The 23,982-nt window shown below is 42.1% G+C and overlaps 1 protein-coding gene across 1 annotated transcript in view; it reads left to right on the top strand.

The window, feature by feature from the left end:
- Positions 1-23,982, top strand: part of parp8 (poly (ADP-ribose) polymerase family, member 8) — a 377,738-nt gene that overhangs the window by 335,264 nt on the left and 18,492 nt on the right. The window contains exons 16-24 of the mRNA XM_078396674.1: positions 38-163; positions 7,949-8,014; positions 10,885-10,952; positions 12,868-12,916; positions 13,489-13,601; positions 14,397-14,469; positions 16,636-16,705; positions 19,103-19,176; positions 21,309-21,378. Coding sequence (XP_078252800.1) covers positions 38-163; positions 7,949-8,014; positions 10,885-10,952; positions 12,868-12,916; positions 13,489-13,601; positions 14,397-14,469; positions 16,636-16,705; positions 19,103-19,176; positions 21,309-21,378 — 709 coding nt within the window. The remainder of the gene's footprint in view (positions 1-37; positions 164-7,948; positions 8,015-10,884; positions 10,953-12,867; positions 12,917-13,488; positions 13,602-14,396; positions 14,470-16,635; positions 16,706-19,102; positions 19,177-21,308; positions 21,379-23,982) is intronic.

A 23,982-nucleotide genomic window follows, 5' to 3' on the forward strand; every position in this document is an offset into this window, starting at 1 on the left:
CCACAACCTTCCAACTGATTTTCTTCTTTCACTGCAGGTGGTGGATTTGTTGGTGTCCATGTGCCGATCTGCTTTGGAATCTCCAAGAAAAGTGGTCATTTTTGAGCCATATCCATCTGTGGTGGACCCTCTTGATCATCGGAGCTTGGCATTTAACCCAAGGGTATTTTACTTTCTTGTTAATTAAGCAGCGATATTAACATGTAATATATTTGGGATGAAGAATTTTAGATGGCCACAAAGATAAACTGAAAGTTCCTCTCATGATGCTGTTAGGGAGGGAGTTCTAGGATTTAGACATAGCAACAATGAAGGGCGGTGATACATTTCCAGATCAGACTGCTATTTGGTATTGGCTTGTTATCATCATGTGTACTGAGATACAGTGAAGAACTTTGCGTTACGTGCTATGCAGACAAAGTTTACCATGCGCAATCACAAGTACAACAGGTAGTGCAAACCTGGTAATCTCAAACCAGTGTATAGTGCTAGTATACAGGGCCAGAATATAGTACTGCAACATTACAACACTACAGCTACAGAGAAAACTGATTTAAAAAAAGACAAAGTGCAAAAGTGGTAATGAGGTGGATTAGAAGATAGGGACTATGCCATTAGCTTATGAAAGGTACAGTCAGTAGTCTGACAACAGCAGGGAAGATAACAGTACAACATAACAGTATAACAGAGCTTTATTTGTCATTCGGTACCGAGGTACCGAACGAAACTACATAGCAGTCATAGAAAAAAAAGAACACAAGACACATAACCCCAACACAAACGTCCATCACAGTGACTCCAAACACCCCCTCACTGTGATGGAGGCAACAAAACTTCCACTCTCTTCCCCACGCCCACGGACAGACAGCTCGTCCCCGACCGACCCGCACAGTCCCCGCAAGGGGATGGAAGTCCCCGCGGCCGAATCGCACCGGGCGCTGAAACGTCTCGCGGCCGAGCCGGGCGATGAAAGGCCCGCGACCAAGCCTTGTGCAGCTAAGTCCCGTGGCCGAGCCGCACCGGGCGATGTTAAGTCCCGCGGCCGAGCCGCACCAGCGACGTAAAGTCCCGCGGCCGAGCCGCACCGGGCGATGTTAAGTCCCGCGGCCGAGCCGCACCGGGCACTGTTAAGTCCAGCGGCCAAGCCGCACCGGGCGATGTAAAGTCCAGCGGCCGAGCCACACCGGGCGATGTTAGGCCCCGCAGCCGAGCCGCACCCCGCGCCATGAGGAAGAGAAAAGTTTCCCCCACCCACACCACCACCACCTCCCACACATACACAACCAAAAAAAAATACAAAAACCATCCCAACACCGACACACAACAAAAAAAAAAGGAAAAAAGACGAACAGACTGCTAGCGAGCCGCTGCCGTTAGGCGCCGCCACTTCCGCTTATGGTGGTACGCGCTTTCAAGCTTTTGTATCTTCTCATGATGCATCCCTAATAGATGCTATCTATGGTATTCCTCTTCTTCTTCTTCTTAAGCCCTTGGCTCCTCTAGGGAGCATAGGCCATTGACAAATGTCCTCCACCTCACTCGGTTGTTGGCGGTTCTTTCGAGATCTCCCCAGTTAAGCCCACTCCCAGACATTTCTGCCTGGACACCTCTTCTCCAGCTGTTCCTGAGGCGACCTCTTTTCCTTTTTCCTTGGGGGTTCCATTTCAGGGCTTGCCGGGTGATGTTTGTGGCAGGTTTTCTGAGGGTGTGTCCAATCCAACCCCATTTTCTCTTTCGAATTTGTAAGTCAATGGGATCCTGGCTTGTTCTTTTCCACAGGTCCACATTGCTTACTTTGTCTCTCCTCCAGATGTTTAGTATTCTCCTGAGACAGGTGTTAATGAATGTTTGCAGCCTGTTTGTTGTGTGTTTTGTTGTTTTCCATGTCTCTAATCCAAACAGCATTACCTGCTTCACATTTGAATTAAAGATGCGTATTTTGGTGTTGATTGAGATGTATTTTGAACTCCAGATCTTCCTGAGCATGTTAAATACCACCCTAGCCTTATTGATTCTGTTTTTTATGTCTGGTATATCTACAGAAGATTTTCAAAGTCGTTGGAAACAAGCTAGATTTCATAGATAGAAATAGATAGGACCTCTTTGGTTCACAATGTCTGTGCCGAACATAATGCCAAGACCATCTCGTATCTGCCTGCACATAGTCCATATCCCTCGATACCCTGGATATTCATATGCCTATCCAAAACTCACTTAAATGCCACAATTGTATCTGCCTCAACCACCATCTCTGGCAGTGCGTTCTCGGCACTCACCATTCTCCATGAAAAAAAACGTGCCCCACACATCTATATACTAAAACTCTCGTTTGTCTGTTTGTTTGTTCCTGAACTACAGCCAAAATGGTACACGATAGCTCGACAACTTTAGGCCCACCTTACTCACCGTCGTTCCTTTGGTGCCAATGGAAGAAGTTTCATTGAAATCGGTGTTATATTTTTAAAGTTATTCACATTTTAAAGTTTAGATCTATCTCCTAGGGAGGGAGGGAGGGAGAAAGGGGGGGGAGGAGGGAGGATAAGGGGGGTTGAGGGGGATGGAGTGGGGGAGAGAGGAAGGGTTTTTGGGGAGGGGGGGGAGGGAGGAGAGGGGAGGGATAGGGGAGGGGGGGGAGAGGATGCTGCACCAATGCCGGAGAGGTTCGGGCCCAACAAGTCCACTTGGTCTAGTTTCCTTTAAACTTTCACCCTCTTACCTTAAGAGTATGCCTTCTAATATTTGATTTTTTTCATCCTGTGAAAATGGTTCGGACTGTATGCCTCATAATGTTATATAATTCCATCAGGTCTCCCCACAACCTCTGGCGTTCCAAAGAAAACAATCCAAGTCATTTGAACCTCCACCTGTATCTAATACTCCCTAATCCAGATATAGTTCTGCTGAACCTCTTCTGCACCCTTTACAAAGCCTCCACATCCTTCCTGTAATGGGGCGACATAAACTGCACACAGTCCTCCAAATGCAATCTAACCAAAGCCCCAAGATCCCTCTGTACATCAATGTTGTGAAGGGCCATGCTATTGATTGTATATTTTCTCCTTACATTACATCGCTCAAAGTACAACATCTCACACTTGCTCAGATTAAACTTCATCTGTCATTTCTCCACCAATTTTGAAGCTGATCTATATCCCATTGCATACTTTAACAATCTTCCTCAAAGTCTGCTACCTTGGCAATCTTAGTGTCATCTGCAAACTTGCTAACGACCCATTCTACATTTACGTCCCAGTCATTTATAGACAGTATATGTAACAAACAGCAAAGGTCCCAGCACAGATAACTGGAACTCCACTGGTCACAGAGCTCCAGCCTGATTATTGTCTTTCCACCTCAACCTTCTGACTTATATCAGTAAGACAGTTTTGAATCCATACGACCAATTTACTGTTAATCTTATGCATTGTAATCTTCTGAATCAGCCTACCTTGGGGGATTTCATCCTTAATTTTCTGAGGAAGTAGAGGCATTGGTGTACTTCCTTGCCCCTAGAATCCTCAGATTCCTATTAAATCTTTTCCCCTTCACCTTAAACCTACAGTGCCCTCCATAATGTTTGGGACAAAGACATCATTTATTTATTTAGTAAGCTCACCAGTGCTTTCTTTTTTCTTAATGATGTTCCAAACAGTTGATTTTGGTAAGCCTAAGGTTTGGCTAATGTCAGTTTTATCCGTGTTTCTCACTCTCATAATGGCTTTGTTGACTTTCATTGGCACAACTTTGGTCCTCCTGTTGATAAACAGCAATAAAAGTTTCCAAAGGTGATAGAAAGACTGGAGGAAAGACTAGGTGCTGAGAGCTCTCTTATACCTGCATTAAGGAGACAATTAAACACACCTGAGCAATTACAGACACCTGTGAGGCCATGTGTCCCAAACATTATGGTGCCCTGAAATGGGGGGACTATGTATAAACACAGCTGTAATTTCTACATGGTGAAACCAAAATGTATAAAAATGGCCTTTAATAAAATCTGACAATGTGCACTTTAACCACGTGTGATTTTTTTAAATTACAAATCTCAAATTGTGGAGTACAGAGGCAAATAAATAAATGATGGGTCTTTGTCCCAAATATTATGGAGGGCACTATATGTCCTCTAGTTGTCAATTCAACTACTCTGGGCAAGAGACTGTGCATCCACCCGATCTATTCCTCTCATGATCTTATACTCCTCTAGAGGATCACCCCTCATCCTCCTGCGCTCCAAGGAATAGAGTCCCAGCCTATTCAATCCCTGCATATAGCTCAGACCCTCTAGTCCTGGCAACATTCTTGTAAACATTTATTTGAAAGATTAATTGAAAGATACCGCATGGAAATAGGCCCTTCAGCCTCTCAAGTCCACACCGCTCACCCTTTCACACTATTTCTATAATATTCTACCTTTTATATCCACTGCCTACACACTAGGAGCAATTTGCAGAGGGCAATTGACCTACAAACCTAGATCATAAATGTGGAAAGAGCAAATGGAACTGTCCAGATGACTCACTGCAGTGCATTTTATAGATAGTACACACAGCAGCCACCCTGCACCAGTGGTGGAGGGAATGACTGTTTATGGTGGTTAAAGGTTGCCAGTCAAATCGGCTGTTTCATACTAGATTGTCCTTCTTCAAAATTGTTGGAGCTGAACTTATTTAGCCATCGTATTTCTCATTTGTGCCTTTAAAATAAGGTAGAAAGGCCTTGGAGTCAATGTGAAGCTCTTGCAGCCACTGAATTTAAATGGCTAATCCATTTGAGTTTCTAATCAATGGACGAGGAACTCAGCCTTGAGAAGTCCAAAAGTTGGCGGTTAGACTCGCTCGCTGGAGATGTTCATTACCTGACATTTTGTTGATATGTTACCTGGCCATTGTCAGGCCATGTCTCAATTGACACCATCCATGATAACCCATTATGGATAACAAGATAAAATTAGGTAAATCGTGATGATTCAATGTTCCAGTAGCAAAGCTATGGTACACAAAATATATACATAGTTATATAAAATGGATTTTCCTATAAAAATGAATCATAACACATCATGATGTATTATGCAGCAGCAAGAGGTGCAACTGGTAGAGCACTTGAGGCCCAGGGTCAATTCTGAACTTGTGTGCTGCCTGTGCGGAGTTTGCACGTTCTCCCAGTGACTGCATGGGTTTCCATCAGGAGCTCCAGTTTTCTCCCACTTCTCACTTCCCAAAGACGTGCGGGTTTGTAGGTTAATCGGCCTATATTAAGTGCCCCTGGTGTGTGTAAAGTGGATGAGAAAGTGGGATAACAGAAATGGTGTGAATGGGTGATCGACTGTCAGCATGGACTCAGTGGGCTGATGGGCCTGCTTCCATGCTGTACCTTTAAAATATATATATAGTTCAACGGTGATTGTGCAATTTAAATTGACATCGTGGTCAGCATAGAAACTATGGGCTCAAGAGCCTGTTTAATTTAGTTTTTAGTTTAGAGATACAGCGCCAAAATAGGCCCTGCGGCCCACCGAGTCCACTCCGACCTGCGATCCCCGCACACTCACATTATCCTACACACACTAGGGACAATTCACAATTATACCAACCCAATTAACCTAACAACATATACGTCATTGGAGTGTGGGAGGAAACTGGAGATCCTGGAGAAAACCCACACAAGTCACGGTGGAGAACGTACAAACTTCATAGCCACGATCGAACCCGGGTCTCTGGCACTGTAAGGCAGTAACTCTACCACTGCGCCACCATGCTTCTCCTCTTAACTGTGCTGTATCTCTAAACTAAAAGCCTGTTCCTGTGCTGTACTATTCAATCTGCTGTGTTTTCTGACAGATTTTTCTTATTGCAATAATTTCAACAATGACTGTGAACTCTAAAGCAGGTACCATGCAGTGTCTTCTTGTCGATGCTGTTAGTTAGTGTCCCCAGTGCTATTAGTGTTAGTAGAACCAATCCAATTAGATATGAACGGCAGCACAGTGGTACAGCAGTAGAGCTGCTGCCTCACAGTGCCAGAGACCCAGGTTCGATCCTGCTTGCAATTGCTGTCTGTACGTCTGGTGCATGTTCTCCCTGTGACTGCATATGTTTTCTCTGGCTGCACTAGTTTAATTCCACATTCCAAAGACATGCAGGTTTACAGGTTAATTGCTTCTGTAAATTATCTCTAGTGTGTACTCCACACTGTATCTTTAAACTAAAGTATGACAGAAATGATAATCTTTTCTTTTTAAATCAGTATTGTGAGCCTGAACTGGAGTCAGGAGTAAGAAGTGAATGTCAACATTTATATCTGATTGTTAACGTAACCTTAGGTGAGGAAGATCATAATTGCTTTGGAGGTAGTGGAGCATAGATTAACCAGCTCTGACACTATGGGCTGAAGACCCAACCCAAAACCAGATAAAGGGGTTATCCTTCAGGTGGAGGCCAAGTAAGATCATATTATACTCAATGGAGTTCAGGAAAAAAATAGATGATCCTGGAGAATATTTTCTCTGGTGGAGACCCAATAATTTAAGGGCATAGTTTCAAGATTAGGTGCTGGCCATTTAACTCTGAAATACAAATTTTCCTTTTTGGAGATTTGTGATTTAGAATCCCTACCTCAGAGAGCAATATGTGCCTCATTCAAGATTGAATTGCATTGATTTTCTGACATTTGGGAACAATGAGATTGAACTGGCCTTGAAATTCCATTAAGTCGCACATTCTGTTTAATGGTATGAATGTAATCAAAGATGATTGGGTACTTAGTGCACCGGTATTGAACTTTCCTTGTTTAGATGCAAGACCTCCGTGAGTTGGGAGTAGAAGCCACAGGTGCAGTGATGACAGGCTGAATGAAACACTTACTTTGACTCTCTGTAGCAAAACTTCCCAATTTATAGAAGTCCAGTGATTATCATTGATTTTACACACCGAACCAGGCTTTACTTACATGGTTGAACTTGTCTTTAGCTTTTTAGTGAGCCTAACCCCATACCTGGATCATATCAAGGGAGCCCAGGTGTCTGAATTTCTTCAGATAGTTTCTTCTTTAAATTCTCTTCCTTTGTGATAACTTGTCTAGCACTCTTGGAAGCCATGCTCCTCATTCCCCTTCTTACTGTGCTCCCCCTCCCACCCCAAAGATCTCTCTGAAAGCCCTCCGGTAGCAAGGCACACATATCTGAATGTGCTCGTCGAGCGCAAATATGTGGAAGTTAAATCAAGTCACAGGAAAAGTTAATAGAATCCTTAGATTTTAGTTCTTTAGTTACAGAACTTAAAAGCCAAAGAGTAAACTCATTGATTGATACCAAAATAAGAATTTATTCAGAAGGCCTTAGGTTCCACATTTTTGGAAGAAGTAGAAGTAAGAATAGGCTAATTTGTGACTAAAACCCCAATATTTTATTAGAAGCTGCATGAAACCCTAACCTGTTACACACCAGGGGCTTTGGGTCAATAGCCAGGCTCCACCATAATGAAACACAAAAACAAAACTATCTTAAAACAGAATGTTTTTTCCTCACTGAAACAGCGCAGATTGTGAGACCGACTCTTCAATTTCCCATTAGATGGGAGAGCCTAGCGGTTTTAGCTTCAATTAAAGAGCCATAATTGCAAAATTGAATATAAATTCTTAAAACAACATCCAGCATCCAGAGAAAGTTATTTCCACAGAGTCCGAGTCAATTGAACTCTCTTCCAGTGTTAATGTTTGGTGCAGAAACTATGAAAACATTCAAGATAAGCTTGAAAAGGAGTGGAAAAAAAACAGATTTAAAAGTTTCAGGTTGAATAAATACGATTAGAATTTGTGCTCATTTTGAGGACAAATTAATTAGTTGAATGACTTTATTTGGGGATTGGGCTTTGTTGCAATTATTTTTCACTAGATTGCATTTATTGTAAAATTCTCATGGTGTTTTCCTTCCCCCCCCTTCCCATTCCACAAGAAAAAAGACTATGAACGATTAGTTAAAGCACTGGACAGCATAACATCCATCAGGGAAATGACCCAGGTAAGGACCACAGTTTGGCAGCAAGCTTTCTGCATTCACTGACGACTATCACCCCATTTTAAAAAAATCAGCTTCAAGTGAATGTCGGCCATTTTCTGTTCAAATTAATCCCTTCTGCTGAGGAAAAAAATAGATTTATCAATTGTTGTAAGATAATATTTATAGCTCTGTGGTTCCAATTGAGCTCAATGCTTTGGTGCTGCAACCAGGTGTGAGTGGAACTAGGTCTCAGTGGCATATCTTCAGGCCACATTCTCCAAAGGTAGGCACAAAAAGCTGGAGTAACTCAGCAGGACAGGCAGCATCTCTAGAGTGAAGGAATGGGTGACGTTTTGGGTTGAGACCCTTCTTCAGACCCATTCTCCAAACACCCTTACGTCCTTTTAATAGCTCACAGCTGTCAAATGAAAGACATTTCGAAATAGATCAAATATATTGAAATAATTTAGGAAAAAATAACAATTAAAAAGTTCAGATTTGATAAAGTAATAAAATGTATTCAATAAAATGCATTCAGTCCTTCAGCTTGGGTTGCTGGTGCACCACTCATATACTCAGTGTCAAGTCCAATGGCCATACATTACAATCGGCTGGCATGAAAGTCCAAGACAAGCTGAGTGTAAGGAGGACATCATTGACAATTCTCCATAAAACCACTCGTCAGTGGTGTGTACATTTTAGTGCACTATCCAACAACTTGTTTTTATTAAGGTTGATTATTTTGCTTTGGATTAACACGTGAGTTTGTGATATACAGAATCATAGAAAATATACCCTGGGAAATCTCTTGACCCACAGTGTGCTGACTGATTGAGAAGATCTCTCCAGTTTAATCCATATCTATAGCAAAGAAACATAGAAAATAGGTGCAGGAGTCGGCCATTCGGCCCTTCAGGCCAGCACCACCATTCAAATGACCATGGCTGATCATCAGAATCAGTACCCTGTTCCTGCTTTCTCCCCATATCCCTTGATTCCATTAGCCCTAAGAGCTATATCTAACTCTGTCTTGAAAACATCCAATGAATTGGCCTCCACTGCCTCCTGCGGCAGAGAATTCCACAGATTCCCAACTCTCTGTTGAAAAGGTTTTTCCTCATCTCAGTCCTAAATGGCCTGCCCATTATTCTTAAACTGTGTCCTGGTTCTGGACTCCCCCAACATGGGGAATTTTTTTCCTGCTTGTTTCTATAAGATCCCCTCTCATCATTCTAAATTCCAGTGAATATAGGCCCAGTCGATCCATTCTTTCATCCTATGTCAGTCCTGCCATCCCGGGAATTAACCTGGTGAACCTACGCTGCACTCCCTCAATAGCAAGAATATCCTTCCTCAAATTAGGAGACCAAAACAACTCCAGGTGCAGTCTCACCAGGGCCCTGTACAACTGCAGTAGGACCCCCTTGCTCCTCTACTCAAATCCTATCGCAATGTAGGCCAACATGCCATTAGCTTTCTTCACTTCCTGCTCGACCTGCATGCTTACTTTCAGTGACTGAAGTACCAGCACAGCCAGGTCTCGTTACACCTCCCCTTTTCCGAATCAGACCATTCAGATAATAATCTGCCTTCTTGTTCTTGCCACCAAAGTGGATAACCTCACATTTATCCACATTATACTGCATCTGCCATGCACCCAACCTATCCAAGTCACCCAGCAGCCTCATAGCATCCTCTTCGCAGCTCACACTGCCACCCAGCTTTGTGTCATCCACAAACGTGGAGATGTTACACTTAATTCCGTCGTCTAAATCGTTAGCCCTGCAGGGTCATGTGTCCTCAAGCACACATCCAGTACTGTTTAAATGTGTTTAGATTTTTTTCATCTCTGACCTTTTCAGACCCCTCTCCATGGTTAATCGTTATCACCTCTCAAAATGTTCTAATTATCATTTCAAATCAATTGCCCATTTGAATATTTTTTTGTGTTTCAATTGTTTGTTAATAGGCAACCTTATCCATCATCACTTTGGTCCTGAAACATTAGTTTATGATTTATCACCTCAATATTTCTGCAGGTGAGACCTAATTCATAGACTCTAATGTTACAGAAGATCTTAAAAGTTTTTTCAGACACATTAAAATAATGATTAAGTTATGTGACATTAAGCAGAACATATCACAGTTATATGTGAACTAATAAGTTGACTTCTATGCCAGAAGTTGACCCAGTTATTCTTTGCACTGCAGCTGTCAAGACCTTTACATGTCACAAAAAAAGATTGATGGCTGCTAACATGGATAGCAAAAGGAAAGATAGCATAAATTTTTTAATTAAAAGTAGAAAACATTATATGAGCACCTTATCTGAATATAGGAAAATAACTGCAGATGCTGGTACAAATCGAAGGTATTTATTCATAAAATGCTGGAGTAACTCAGCAGGTCAGGCAGCATCTCGGGAGAGAAGGAATGGGTGACCTTTCGGGTCGAGACCCTTCTTCAGACTGATGTCAGGGGGGCGAGACAAAGGAAGGATATAGGTGGAGACAGGAACTTAGAGGGAGATCTGGGAAGGGGGAGGGGAAGAGAGGGACAGAGGAACTATCTAAAGTTGGAGAAGTCGATGTTCCGGTGGGCCTCACTGTGGCACTGGAGGAGGCCCATGAGACCTATCTGACTAAGTGTCTATGGAACATGGATAGGCGATGTTTCAGGTTGGGACCCTTCTTTGGTCTGAAGAAGGTTTCTGACCAATATTTATCCAGCCATGTTCTCCAGCGATGCTGCCTGACCCACTGAGCTTTGTGTCATTTTATTATATAAACCTGCATCTGCAGTTCCTTGTATCTGAATAAGTCTGCCAGTTTCTGAAAAGTGATAGATAAATGTTGTGGGGAGGAAAATGCTTAATTTGTTCACCTTGCTAGGCACCATACTTGGAAATCAAGAAGCAGATGGACAAGCAGGATCCGCTGGCGCATCCCCTGTTACAATGGTACTTCTACAATAATATTGAACAATGGAATTGTAAAGTAGGAACATGATTGATTTCTGTGGCTCATTCAAATCCATCTCCTCAGTTTGGTCCTGGCACTCAATTTATTTTCTCCTTTGTTTGGCATAGTGACGTCTGTTCAAGTTTATACATTAGGCTTGTTTTTCTTTACACTTGATGCAGATAGGAATGTATTAATTTCTGTGCACAATTATTACTATCCTATGTTACACTAAACCAATTAGTGCCCTACCTGCACCAAAACACCATCCTGGAAAGTTTCCAGTCAGGTTTCAGAGCCCACCACAGCACAGAGTCTGCCTTGTTGAAGGTACACAACGACCTGCTTCTCGTCATCGACACCGGCGACTGTGCAATCCTGCTCCTTCTCGACCTCAGCGCAGCGTTCGATACAGTGGACCACACCATCCTTATTGACCGTCTCCGGTACGCGGTTGGCATTGATGGCACTGCCCTGAGCTGGTTCGCTTCGTACCTCAAAGATAGGAGTTTCGCCATCAACATAGGCAGTTATTCCTCTGCTCAAGCTAGCCTCTCCTGCGGAGTTCCACAAGACTCCATCCTAGGCCCCATTCTCTTCTCTCTATACATGCTCCCCCTTGGCCAAATCATTCAAAGGCACGGCATTTCTTTCCACTGCTAAGCCGATGACACTCAGCTTTACCTCCCCCTGAAACCCAACAACCAGTCAAATTTAAACAGCCTCTTACACTGCCTTGAGGACATAAAATGTTGGATGGCACAGAACTTCCTCCAATTAAATGAGAGCAAGTCTGAGGTCATCCTATTCCCCCCCCCCCCCCCCCCCCCCCCCCGACTCCATCAAATCGATAACAGGCAGTCTTGGAAGTCTATCCTGCCTAGTCAAACCGCATGTCAAAAACCTCGGCATGATATTTGACTCTGCATTAAAATTTGAGAAGCAAGTCAACGCTGTGGTAAAAGCCAGCTTCTTCCAACTTCGAACCATAGCTAAAATCAAACCTTTCCTCCAATTCGACGACACAGAAAAAATCATTCACGCTTTCATTTCCTCCCGCCTAGACTACTGCAACTCCCTATACACTGGGATCAGCCAATCTTCCCTGTCCCGCCTGCAACTGGTCCAAAAAGCCGCAGCGAGACTCCTGACGGGTACCCGTAAAAGGGACCACATCACCCCGATTCTGGCCTCTCTCCACTGGCTCCCTGTACGGTACAGAATCAACTTCAAGCTCCTCCTATTCACGTATAAAGCCCTAAATGGACACTCCCCTCCCTACATCAAAAATCTTCTAACCCCCCTCTCTAACTCCAGGTCCCTCAGGTCGGCCGACTTGGGGCTATTCACTATCCCGCGGTCTAGGCTTAAGCTCAGGGGTGACCGCGCTTTTGCGGTTGCAGCTCCTAGACTGTGGAACAGCATCCCTCTCCCCATCAGAACTGCCCCCTCCATCGACTCCTTTAAGTCCAGGCTCAAAACCTATTTCTACTCCCTAGCGTTTGAGGCTCATTGAGGAGGCGCTGTGAACTGTTTGCGTGCTACTGTATGTTTTCATTTTTTTTCTATTGGAACCTAATCAGATGTACAGCACTTTGGTCAATGTGGGTTGTTTTTAAATGTGCTATACAAATAAAATTGACTTGACTTGACTTGACCTCTCCCTAGCCAGGAGATACGTTGATCTGCTTCTGTTGAGCATCACCTGTTCAATCTGTACTTCGTTCCCCATTAGGAGTAGTAATGTCTGTATTTCCAGAAATAAAGAAATGTTTGACCATGGCGTTATGATTACTCAACCATTTGTTTTTATGTAATTTGGAAAGATAACCACACAAACTATATTGTTTAAAGTTGTAATTGCTGACTTTCTTCATCAAGGGAATGAAGTAATGCTGTGTTTGTCTTTACCAGGATTATTTCCAGTAACAGATCGCATATTGTAAAATTGCCTGCAAATAGGGTAAGTAGTTTGATCACTGCATTTTTGCAAGAAAACTAGGTTGCAATGTACTGGTGTTGCCATTGTGCAGTTTCCACTCACACCAATATCATGCAAATTGCACCTGTTATTAATTTCACTCATATAGCAGTTCAACTTTTGATCTGCATATTTCCTCTTGATATTTTGTTTGTGTGGCCTCAAAATATGACCTGCATTATTGCTCAGTGCCACAGTGAACCTTGCAACTGCACAGAAACAATCTGCAGTATACCAGAAACAGTGCTACTTCATTGAGATTGTGAATTAGTTCCCTGCCTTTCTGCACCATTGAGTTTCAAGCACAGTGAATTGGAACCAAGCTATCTAAATGATCCCCTGATTAGATGTCAGTGCCTCGATAACTGACGCTTACCAGAAATGTACATTCAAGTCGCTGCAAGGTTCTGTTTTGGAGAATTTAATATGGCCTTTAACAGTGAACCAGAGGATGTAAGCAATAGATATATTGGAGGCAGTGTCATGTCACAATATGTTTGTGAACTGATTTGTTGACTGCAGTATAATACTTGTCACTTTATTCTTCCATATAGCAACTAAAGTTCATGCATACGCCACACCAGTTCCTGCTCCTCAGCAGTCCACCGGCCAAAGAATCCAATTTCAGGGCAGCAAAGAAACTTTATGGGAGCACTTTTGCATTTCAGTGAGTTGATATTTGTTAAATCCTTAATCTTGCATACTTCCTAATTTAAAAAAAAACGTATGAAATAATGAGCAAATAAATGTTTCCCTTGTTCTATTTGAATATGTCCACGTTAATTTTTATCACAGTAGTTACTGAATATATCTCTGAGATATTGAAAAAGGAGAATTCCTTCTATTCTTAAAGTCAGTAATAACATTTTATGATGGTAAATATTTCAAGATAGGTGGAACTGTTGAAGGACTAAGTTTTCAGGTACATTTACCTTGAAAATTGGTAAAAATGATCAGTGATAAAATAACAGTGCTGCAAATGGATGGAAAGCAATAGAAAGTGTGTGTTGTCGTTCCTGATATCTATATATCTTATCTATTACTAAAACTCTCATCTTATATGAATGTTCCTGAAATACAGCCAAAACGGTACACGATAGCACAACAATTTTAGGGGCACCTTCCTCACCATTCGCCTGTGGTGTGCATTATCAAGTTTCGTTATATTTTAAAAGAAATTCACTTTATAAACTTTAATAAACAGGAACTGTCCAAAGAAAACAGTTGAAATGAAAATTATTGTTTTGCACTTTTGAGCAGTACCAAATGTATTTTCCAGCAATTTCTCCTTTTCTCCCAGTATTACTTTGGTGGAGGTTGGTCAAAAACTTCATTTATGCCTCAAACGTGCACCAAAGTAACAAGTGTTAAAGGGATAGAAATGCTAAGGACAATGGTGGTGACTGATTATGTTACATAATGTACCACAATGGTACTGAAATTGTTTATGTTTTATATCTAGTGGCTCACATATAGAGAACTGGCACTCCATTTTAAGGAATGGTTTGATTGTTGCATCTAACACACGATTACAGGTAAGGGCAGTTGCAGAAAAAACCCCCATATTGAGAGTTATTCTGTAACCCAACATCACCCCCAGTACGATTGTTATCTGATAACCACAATCAGCAGTTTGCTATTATCATTTGTTCCACATAGAACAGACAGCACAGAAACGGGCCCTTTGGCCCACAATGCTTGTGCTGAACATAATGCCTAACTGAACTTATCTCATCTGCCTGCACATGATCCATATCCCTCTATTCCCTGCATACCATGTGCCTATACCAGAGCCTCTTAAACTCCACCTGCCTCGTATCCATCGTATCTGCCACCACCACTAACCCTGGCAATGCATTCCAGACCACCCTTTATGTAAAAAACCTTGCTCCGCCCATCTCCATTAAACTTTCCCCCTCTCACCTCATAACTGTGCCCTCTAGTGTTCAACATTTCCACCCTGGGAATAGGTTATGTCTGCCTACCCTATCTATGCTTCTCATATTTTTATATACTTCGATCAAGTATCAATGTTCAGATATCCACAGGCAGCACAACCAGTTTCCTGAAATATGCATATGGTGGCTGCTACCTCCATCAAGAGTCTCATTTTCCATATATATAAAATATATATAGCCAGGTTTGTTTTCCAAGGATAGGGAAGTCTAAGATTAGAGGGTGTAGGTTTACAGTGAGTGGGGCAACCTTTACACATACAGGGAGATGCATTAATTGAAGAAGTTGCCAGAGGATGTGGTAGAGGTGGATACAATTACAATACTTAAAAGACACTTGGACAGGCACATGTATGGAAAAGATTTGGAGGGATATGGGCAGGGTGCAGGCAAGTAGGCATAGATTCTGTGCCCATTAGATTTGAAACATTCGTGCATAGGATATTCTTCCTGCAAGGGTTGGTGAATCTCCGGAATTCCCTTCGACAGAAGTATTTATGTGCAAAGGGTGCCGTCACAGATCAAAGTACTGCGTACAAAAATTTGTATATCATGGTGCAGTTATACAAAACATTGGTCAGGTCTCACGTGGAGTATTGTGCACAGTTCTGTTTGCCAAATTACTGGAAGGACGTGGTAACATTACAAAAGAGTGCAGAAGAGATTCACCAGGATGTTGCCTGAAAACTGGGCTTTACGCATAAAACGAGATTGGATAGGCTGAATTTCTGCTCATTGGGATGTAGGTGGCTGAGGAGTGACCTTAGAGAGGTTTATAAAATTGAGGAGTATCGACAGGGTAGATGGTCAGAGCCTTTTCCCAAGGGCGGGTAGTATAAAGCCAAAGGGCATGGGTGAGAGGGGAGAACTTTAAAGATCTGTGGGGCAAGTTTTTCATTCAGAGGGTGATGGTTATATGGAACAAGCTGGCAGAAACAATTGGAACATATAAAAGGCATTTGTACAGGTAATTGCACGGGGAAGGAGTAAAAGGATACAGACAGATGCAAATGGGACATGCATAAATGGGCATCATGGCATGGATGAGCTGGGCTGAAGAGGTTATAACTCTATGACTCTAAAGAAGAGGTAAAACTTTTTTTAAAGATTGGCAGATTGCAGATAATAGGAACCGGCACACAGAAGCAGATGAGACCTGGATCAAATTGGCCATAATCATATTGTAAGGCAGGCCAGGTTTTAACGGCCAGGTGGCTTACTCTTGCCCCTGTTTGATTGTGATCTTGCGTTCAAAAGAAATTTTGAAACACTCTGAGCAAAGAAATGAATTGCCAGTGTTATGAGAAATTGGGCAGCCCAATGGTGCAGTGGTATAGTTGCAGCCTCACATCGCCAGAGACCTGAATTCGATCCTGACCACAGGTGCTGTCTGTGCGGAGTTTGAACGTTCTCCCTGTGACCACGTGGGTTTCCATCCACATTCCAAAGGCATGCAGTTTTATAGGTCAACTGTCTTCAATAAATTGTCCCTTGTATGTGGGATAACATAGAACTAGCGTATGGGTGATCGATAGTTTGTGTGAACTCCACGAGCCAAAGGGCCTGTTTCCGCGCTGTATCTTTAAACTAAATTAAACTAAATTACTCCATTGTCATGCCAATTACACTGATCATTACATCTGATATGTAATGGAGATGTAAAACCTGTACAACATAGACTAGAATGGGCCATGATTTGTGCTTTGAAGTTATTCATTTGATTTTTCCCCCCTCTGTTTTCCCCAGCTACATGGAGCAGTGTATGGGAATGGCATTTATCTTAGTCCATTGTCAAGTATTTCTTTTGGTTACTCAGGCAAGTATATTTAATCTTAAACATAAAATTCAAACTTTTACTCAGTAGTTAAAAAAAATATGCCTTTTATTTTCTTGAATTATTTGACTTGAATTATTTCTCTCTAAACCTTTTATTCACTTTCTAAGCAGGATGCTTCATAATATATTGTAGAAATGTAAAGAACCATAATACATCAAATCAGGAACTATAATTACCAATGTTATCCATTAGAGAATATTTCTGACTAATTGCAAAGGTCCTGAAAATTAATGAATGAATAAGGTTGTTCCTCCAATCATGAGTGACCAATGTTACTTGCCAGAATATCTTCCTCTATGCTCATTGAAGTTGTATTTGGGAGAGATGAAAGTGCTGGAGTAACTCAACAGGTCATACAGCATTTCTGGAGAACATTCTGAAGAGTTCCGATCTGCAAAATCACCTATCCATGTTCTCCAGAGATGCTGCCTGACCGGTTGAACAACTTGAGCACTTTGTGTCTAAAATTAACTCCAACATATTCTATCACAGCAAAGGATATTCTATCTAGGATAGAATGGATATTCCATTATATGTAGTAATGGAACATTTTTTCTAAATTCTACTGATCCAAATGTGTCTGGGTTTTTACCCAAGTTCCTGCACATCCTTTAAATGAGCCCCGTGGCATCCACGTCTGGTGTACCTCCACCATTTACATGCCAGATCACACTAAATGTCTGATCTGTGCCACCCCAAGATTTTCAGTCCCTAGCCACATCTCACAGACATCAGTAACCATCTACTAATGGCACCTCAAATTTCGCCACATCTTACACACAGCAGCAGCCATCTACCGACGGCACCCCAGTGGTATGAATATTGACTTCTCTAACTTCAAGTAACCTTTGCTTTCCCTCTCTCTCCATCCCTCCCGCTTCCCAGTTCTCTGAGCGGTCTGACGTGTTGACTTTCCCTCTGATTAAATGTTATCTCTGTATGCTTCATTGCCCCCTTTGTCTCGTTTTCACACATTACACTTCCTTATCTCTCAGTTTCCCTCTCCCTTGACTCTCAGTCTGAAGAAGGGTGTTGACCCAAAACATCACCCATTCCTTCTATCCAGAGATGCTGCCTGTCCCACTGAGTTACTCCAGCATTTTGTTTCTATCTTTGGTGTAAACCAGTATCTGCAGTTCCTTCCAACACACCAGTGGCCATGTTTGAGTCAAGTGGAAGCATTATGGGTGCATACATGAAAGGCTGCTGAATTTTAAAGCCAGTTTTAAATTACATTATGGTTAATATTTGCTGAATAAAATCCTTATTTTTCTGTTATTTACAATTTATAGCAAAAAATATTAATGAAATAATGAATTCCCTATTATATCAATGCTCCCATTAATTTTTTCAAATTTCAGCCTAACTGCGCAATTCCAAATGGAGATATAAAGAATAGACTATTCGTTAAGGAATTATGTTGGAGATGCTGATGGCACAAGCAACGCTGAAGGCAACATGAGAAAGCAAATAAACCATGGTAGAAATCAGTAACCTCAAATTCCCCTGGGAGTGACTTCAATATGTACTTCTTGATAGGAAATTCAATGTAAGCAACTCAATGGGGCCACTCAGTGATGCAGTGTTGCTTGCTGCTGCATAGCTCTAGCAGCCCTGGTTCAATCCTGATCTTGGGAACGGCCTGTGTAGAGTGTGCACACTCTCCCCATGACTATGTGGGCACGTGGGTACCCTAATTTCTTCCAAAATCCCGAAATGTGGCATCAATAGCCAATGGAAATTATCCTAGTGCAGGTGGTCAGTGGAACAATCAGAGAAGATCTGATGGCCATGGCAAGAGAATAGATTGCCAGGAAGTAAATTAGGGATTGGGACTGAGGGGATTGCTCTGTGGGCCAGCTCAGACATGGTGCAAATAGCCACTTTCTGCTTTGTAAGAAAATACAAAAGTAAGAAAAGTAAAAATACAGTCATTGGTGACAGTTAACTTATGTCTTATTATTCTTGTCTGCCAGTGACAGACTGAGCTTTAAAGTGCAGCAATAGATTCTCTACAATGCTCAGTACCAGGGGAAAAAGAAGCTCGGCTAATACACTGATGCTTGCATTTTCTGAACAATTGATCATTTGTGAAACCTTTCGATTAATATTATATTCGGCCAAAATATAAACAAGGCAATAAAGGAAACTACTTATTGCAATGGGACATTTCAGCCCAGAAATCAGCACTCTCTTTGTATGTTCTCATAAAAAATGTGCTTCCGATATATTTGAATTAGATTTTGATATGTTACATTCTTTCTAAAACTGTGACAGGGAGTTTGACTGAAGGGTCCTGTTAATGCAATCACTATGAATAATCAGATTCTCCTTTATGATATTCAAAACGCTTGCTTACCCTTGTTTACCCTCTAGGGATGAATAAAAAGCAGCAGAAGGTGGCAACCAAGGATGAACAGCCTTCAAACAATAAAGCGGCCACTTTGCAGGTATTGGAATGCTGTCAAGATGATTTGCATTGCGCGCTATTCATCACATAGTTGTGACAAGTAGGGTGCATAAAGATGCAGTACAGTGTGCCAGCACCAAAGCAGTCTGTATTTAATCAGCCCACTCCGAACATTGTGTTTAAAGAGGTTTCCAGGGGAATATCCCATTTGGTCCCTTATGTTCGGCCAATCTGGCACATGGTCAGTCATTTCCTGAGCATTTACCTGAGGCCAGAGGACAATTTGAGAGGGCTGTGGAATTGGCGAGGCCCACATTTAGGAACCCTTAGGTGTATACAAGGAGCCACTCTACATGATAAAGAATATAGATCATCTGCAACAACTTGCATGTATATGATGGCTTTGCTGCTATAATATATCCCAAGACATTTTAGCACAGAATACTTTCTTTGGATGAGGCACGAGAGTTGATGTATCAAAGGCCCTTGGTATACTAGGAGCTGCCTGATTTGCTTGCCATGCGGGACTGACCTGGTTCCATTCTCCCAATACTGGCATATCCTAACTCGAACCCAAGTTACCTGCTGCCATTCAAAATCATAATTGCGAGACCATAGAAAAGACCTGAAATTAAATTCTGCAGGTGGCACAATGAGTTGGTGCACATGACACATTTCTCCAGTTTTTCTTTTACTATTGAAGTCTACATAGGTAAAAAATGGAAGAAGTGAAATGGACTGCCAACTCTCTACCACCAACATTACATACCACACAATGTCAAAGGTTATTTCCTTGGTTATTCTCTTTGATAAGAGAATTTCCTTAGTTATTCCTTGGTTATTCTCTTTGATTTCTACATTCTTGATAGAATACCTTTGGGCTTTGCTTGCTGCCTCCCTACAGGTTAGGAAAAGAACTGAGCAGGGGTGAGAAATTGGGCAGAAGAGCACAGGGTTTTGTTCTGATACACTTCCTTAATAAAGTGCACTGTATGCCAAATGGTGGCATATGAGACTGCAGGTATTGCAGTCTTGAGCAACAAACAAATTGACAGAGGAAGTCAACAGGTTAGGCAACATCTGAGGGGGAAAATGGACAAAGTTTTGAGTTGGTGCCCTTCTTCGGACACCAAATGCCACCTTGGCAAAGCTGCACATAGATAGATATTGTTCACAGGAAACATCATGACATCTAAATAAAATAGGTTAATAAATTAAATTATAAAGTATTGAAGTCAAAGATGAATTTAACCTTCCACGTACAGTAACTAATGACCTTTGAGTTTAGAGTTTTGCTTATCCTTGAACACCTTTTCAATATTGAGTCCATGGCTACAACATAGCTGGTGAGGGCTTGCAAAGGGGAATTAAAGACTATAGACAATTTTGGAGATCTCTGTACCTAGAAGACTCTCACATCTCAAACTGAGTGAAAGAAATCAGGGCTGATGGCTCAACTGGTATGCAGCCACATGCTGTGTAAAAAGAAAACTTTTTCCTCATGACACTTTTAATACTCTTCCCCATTATCTTATACCTGCAGCCTTTTGTCCTCAGACCTCCACCCAAGGGAATAGCTTCTCACTTATCTACACTGTCCTGACCCTTCATCATTTTATATTCTTCTGTGAAGTCTACTCTTAGCATTCTCCATAAAAAGAAATATTCCCATCATGATCATAAGAGATAGGAGCAGAATTAGGCCATTCGGCCCATCAAGCCTACTCCACCATTCAATCATGGCTGATCTATCTCTCCCTCCTAACCCCATTCTCCTGCCTTCACCCCATAATCTCTGACACCCGTACTAATCAAGAATCTATCTATCTCTGCCTTAAATACATCCACTGACTTTGCCTCCACAGCCTTCTGTGGCAAACAAAATCCACAGATTCACTACCCTCTGACTAAAGAAGTTACCCCCATCTTCTATAACCATTCTTGTAATGGTATTCCCCCCCCCCCCCACCCCCAATCATTCTTGTGCATAGTTTCTGGACCTTCCCTGATGCTTCATGCCCATCCTGATGACCAGAAATGAACACAGTGCTTCAAAGAAGGCCAGACCAGTGTTTCACAAAGGATCAGCATAATGAACCCACTTTTATACTCAAAGCCTATTGATGAAACTCAGAACCATGTCATAAAATTAACCCATTTTATTTCTTCCAGTCACAGAAGAAAGGACAGCAACCCCAGTTTTTGCAGAGTCGTAACCTGAAGTGTATAGCCTTATGTGAAGGTATGTTCCCCATTTTGCCAAACCTTCAAACGTAAGGATAAAGGATATATATATTGAAAAACATTGTAAAATCTAACAATAGGTCATTTTAATTCTTAATGAGAGCTGTGACTCGGGAGAGAATCGGCCGATAACTGGCAGCTGATCCAGTTTTGAAGCACTTTCATCACGTGTAAAAAGTACATTTAATATTGTGGTCAAGAGGCTAGATGAACTTTATGATTCATAATCAGCATGGATTTATGAAAGGCAAAGCATGCCTGACGAATCTTATAGAATTTTTCGAGGATGTAACTAGTAGAGTGGATAAGGGAGAACCAGTCGATGTGTTATATCTGGACTTTCAGAAGGCCTTCGACAAGGTCCCACATAGGAGATTAGTGTACAAACTTAAAGCACACGGTATTGGGGGTTCAGTGTTGAGGTGGATAGAGAATTGGTTGGCGGACAGGAAGCAAAGAGTAGGAATAAACGGGTCCTTTTCGGAATAGCAGGCAGTGACTAGTGGGGTACCGCAAGGCTCAGTGCTGGGACCCCAGTTATTTACAATATATATTAATGATTTGGACAAGGGAATTGAATGCAACATCTCTAAGTTTGCGGATGACACGAAGCTGGGTGGCAGTGTTAGCTGCGAGGAGGATGCTAGGAGGCTGCAGAGTGACTTGGATAGATTAGGAGAGTGGGCAAATGCATGGCAGATGCAATATAATGTGGATAAATGTGAGGTTATCCACTTTGGCGGCAAGAACAGGAAACCAGAGTATTACCTGAATGGTGGCCAATTAGGAAAAGGGGAGATGCAACGTGACCTGGGTGTCATGGTGCACCAGTCATTGAAAGCAAGCGTGCAGGTGATGAAAGCGAATGGTATGTTAGCATTCATAGCAAGAGGATTTGAGTATAGGAGCAGGGAGGTTCTGCTGCAGTTGTACAGGGCCTTGGTGAGACCGCACCTGGAGTATTGTGTACAGTTTTGGTCTCCTAATCTGAGGAAAGACATTCTAGCCTTAGAGGGAGTACAGAGAAGGTTCACCAGATTGATCCTTGGGATGGCAGGACTTTCATATGAAGAAAGACTGGATAGACTAGGCTTATACACGCTGGAATTTAGAAGACTTAGGGGGGATCTTATTGAAACATATAGAATTCTTAAGGGGTTGGAGAGGCTAGATGCGGGAAGATTGTTCCCGATGTTGGGGGAGTCCAGAACCAGGGGTCACAGCTTAAGGATAAGGGGGAAGTCTTTTAGGACCGAGATGAGAAAACATTTCTTCACACAGAGAGTGGTGAGTCTGTGGAATTCTCTGCCACAGAAGGTAGTTGAGGCCAGTTCATTGGCTATATTTAAGAGGGAGTTAGATGTGGCCCTTGTGGCTAAAGGGATCAGGGGGTATGGAGAGAAGGCAGGTACAGGTTACTGAGCTGGATGATCAGCCATGATCATATTGAATGGCGGTGCAGGCTCGAAGGGCCGAATGGCCTACTCCTGCACCTATTTTCTATGTTTCTATGTTGCAGAACTTCCAACGCCTTGGCATTCTCACATTGTTCTCTGGTCTGGTACAGCAGACAGTGAAGAACACTAATGGCATGTTGGCCTTCATAACGAGAGGATTTCAGTATAGTAGTAAAGAGGTTCTTCTGCAGTTGTATAGGGCCCTGGTAAGACCACATCTGGAGTATTGTGTACAGTTTTGGTCTCCTAATTTGAGGAAGGACATCCTTGTAATTGAGGCAGTGCAGCGTAGGTTCACGAGATTGATCCCTGGGATGGCGGGACTGACATATGAGGAAAGATTGAAAAGACAAGGCTTGTATTCACTGGAGTTTAGAAGGATGAGAGGGGATCTTATAGAAACATATAAAATTATAGAAGGACCGGACAAGCTAGATGCAGAAAAAATGTTCTCAATGTTGGGCGAGTCCAGAACCAAGGGCCATAGTCTTAGAATAAAAGGGAGGCCATTTAAAACTGAGGTGAGAAGAAACTTTTTCACCCAGAGAGTTCTGAATTTGTGGAATTCTCTGCAACAGAGGGCAGTGGAAGCCAAATCACTGGATGGATTTAAGAGAGAGTTAGATAGAGCTCTAGGTGCTAGTGGAATCAAGGGATACGGGGAGAAGGCAGGCACGGGCTATTGAATGTGGGCGATCATCCATGATCATAATGAATGGCGGTGCTGGCTCGAAGGACCAAATGGCCTCCTCCTGCACCTATTTTCTATGTTTCTATGTCATGTGGAAAGCTAATTAGGATATCTGACATACAGCAATTCTTGAGAGATTAAAATATTCTCTTATGTTGTTAAAGTTCCATTGGAAGATACAAGCCACAAGTTTGGATACATGGTGTCAGCACTCCAATGACTGACCAGAATATGTGAAAGATTTAATTTACAAGCTCAAGCTGGATATCACTTTTAAAATGGATATGTTTTAGGTTTACGTTTATTATTGTCATGTTTTCCCAAGGTACAGGGAAAAGCTTTGTTTTACAAGCTATCCAAACAGAACAGATATACCATAACAAAGATAGAAATAGAGCACAAATATGACATTGTAGCGAAGCAATTTAGACCATAACCATCAATATGCAAAATC

This window comes from Rhinoraja longicauda, chromosome 1 (genome assembly GCF_053455715.1).
Source record: "Rhinoraja longicauda isolate Sanriku21f chromosome 1, sRhiLon1.1, whole genome shotgun sequence".
NCBI lineage: Eukaryota > Metazoa > Chordata > Chondrichthyes > Rajiformes > Arhynchobatidae > Rhinoraja > Rhinoraja longicauda.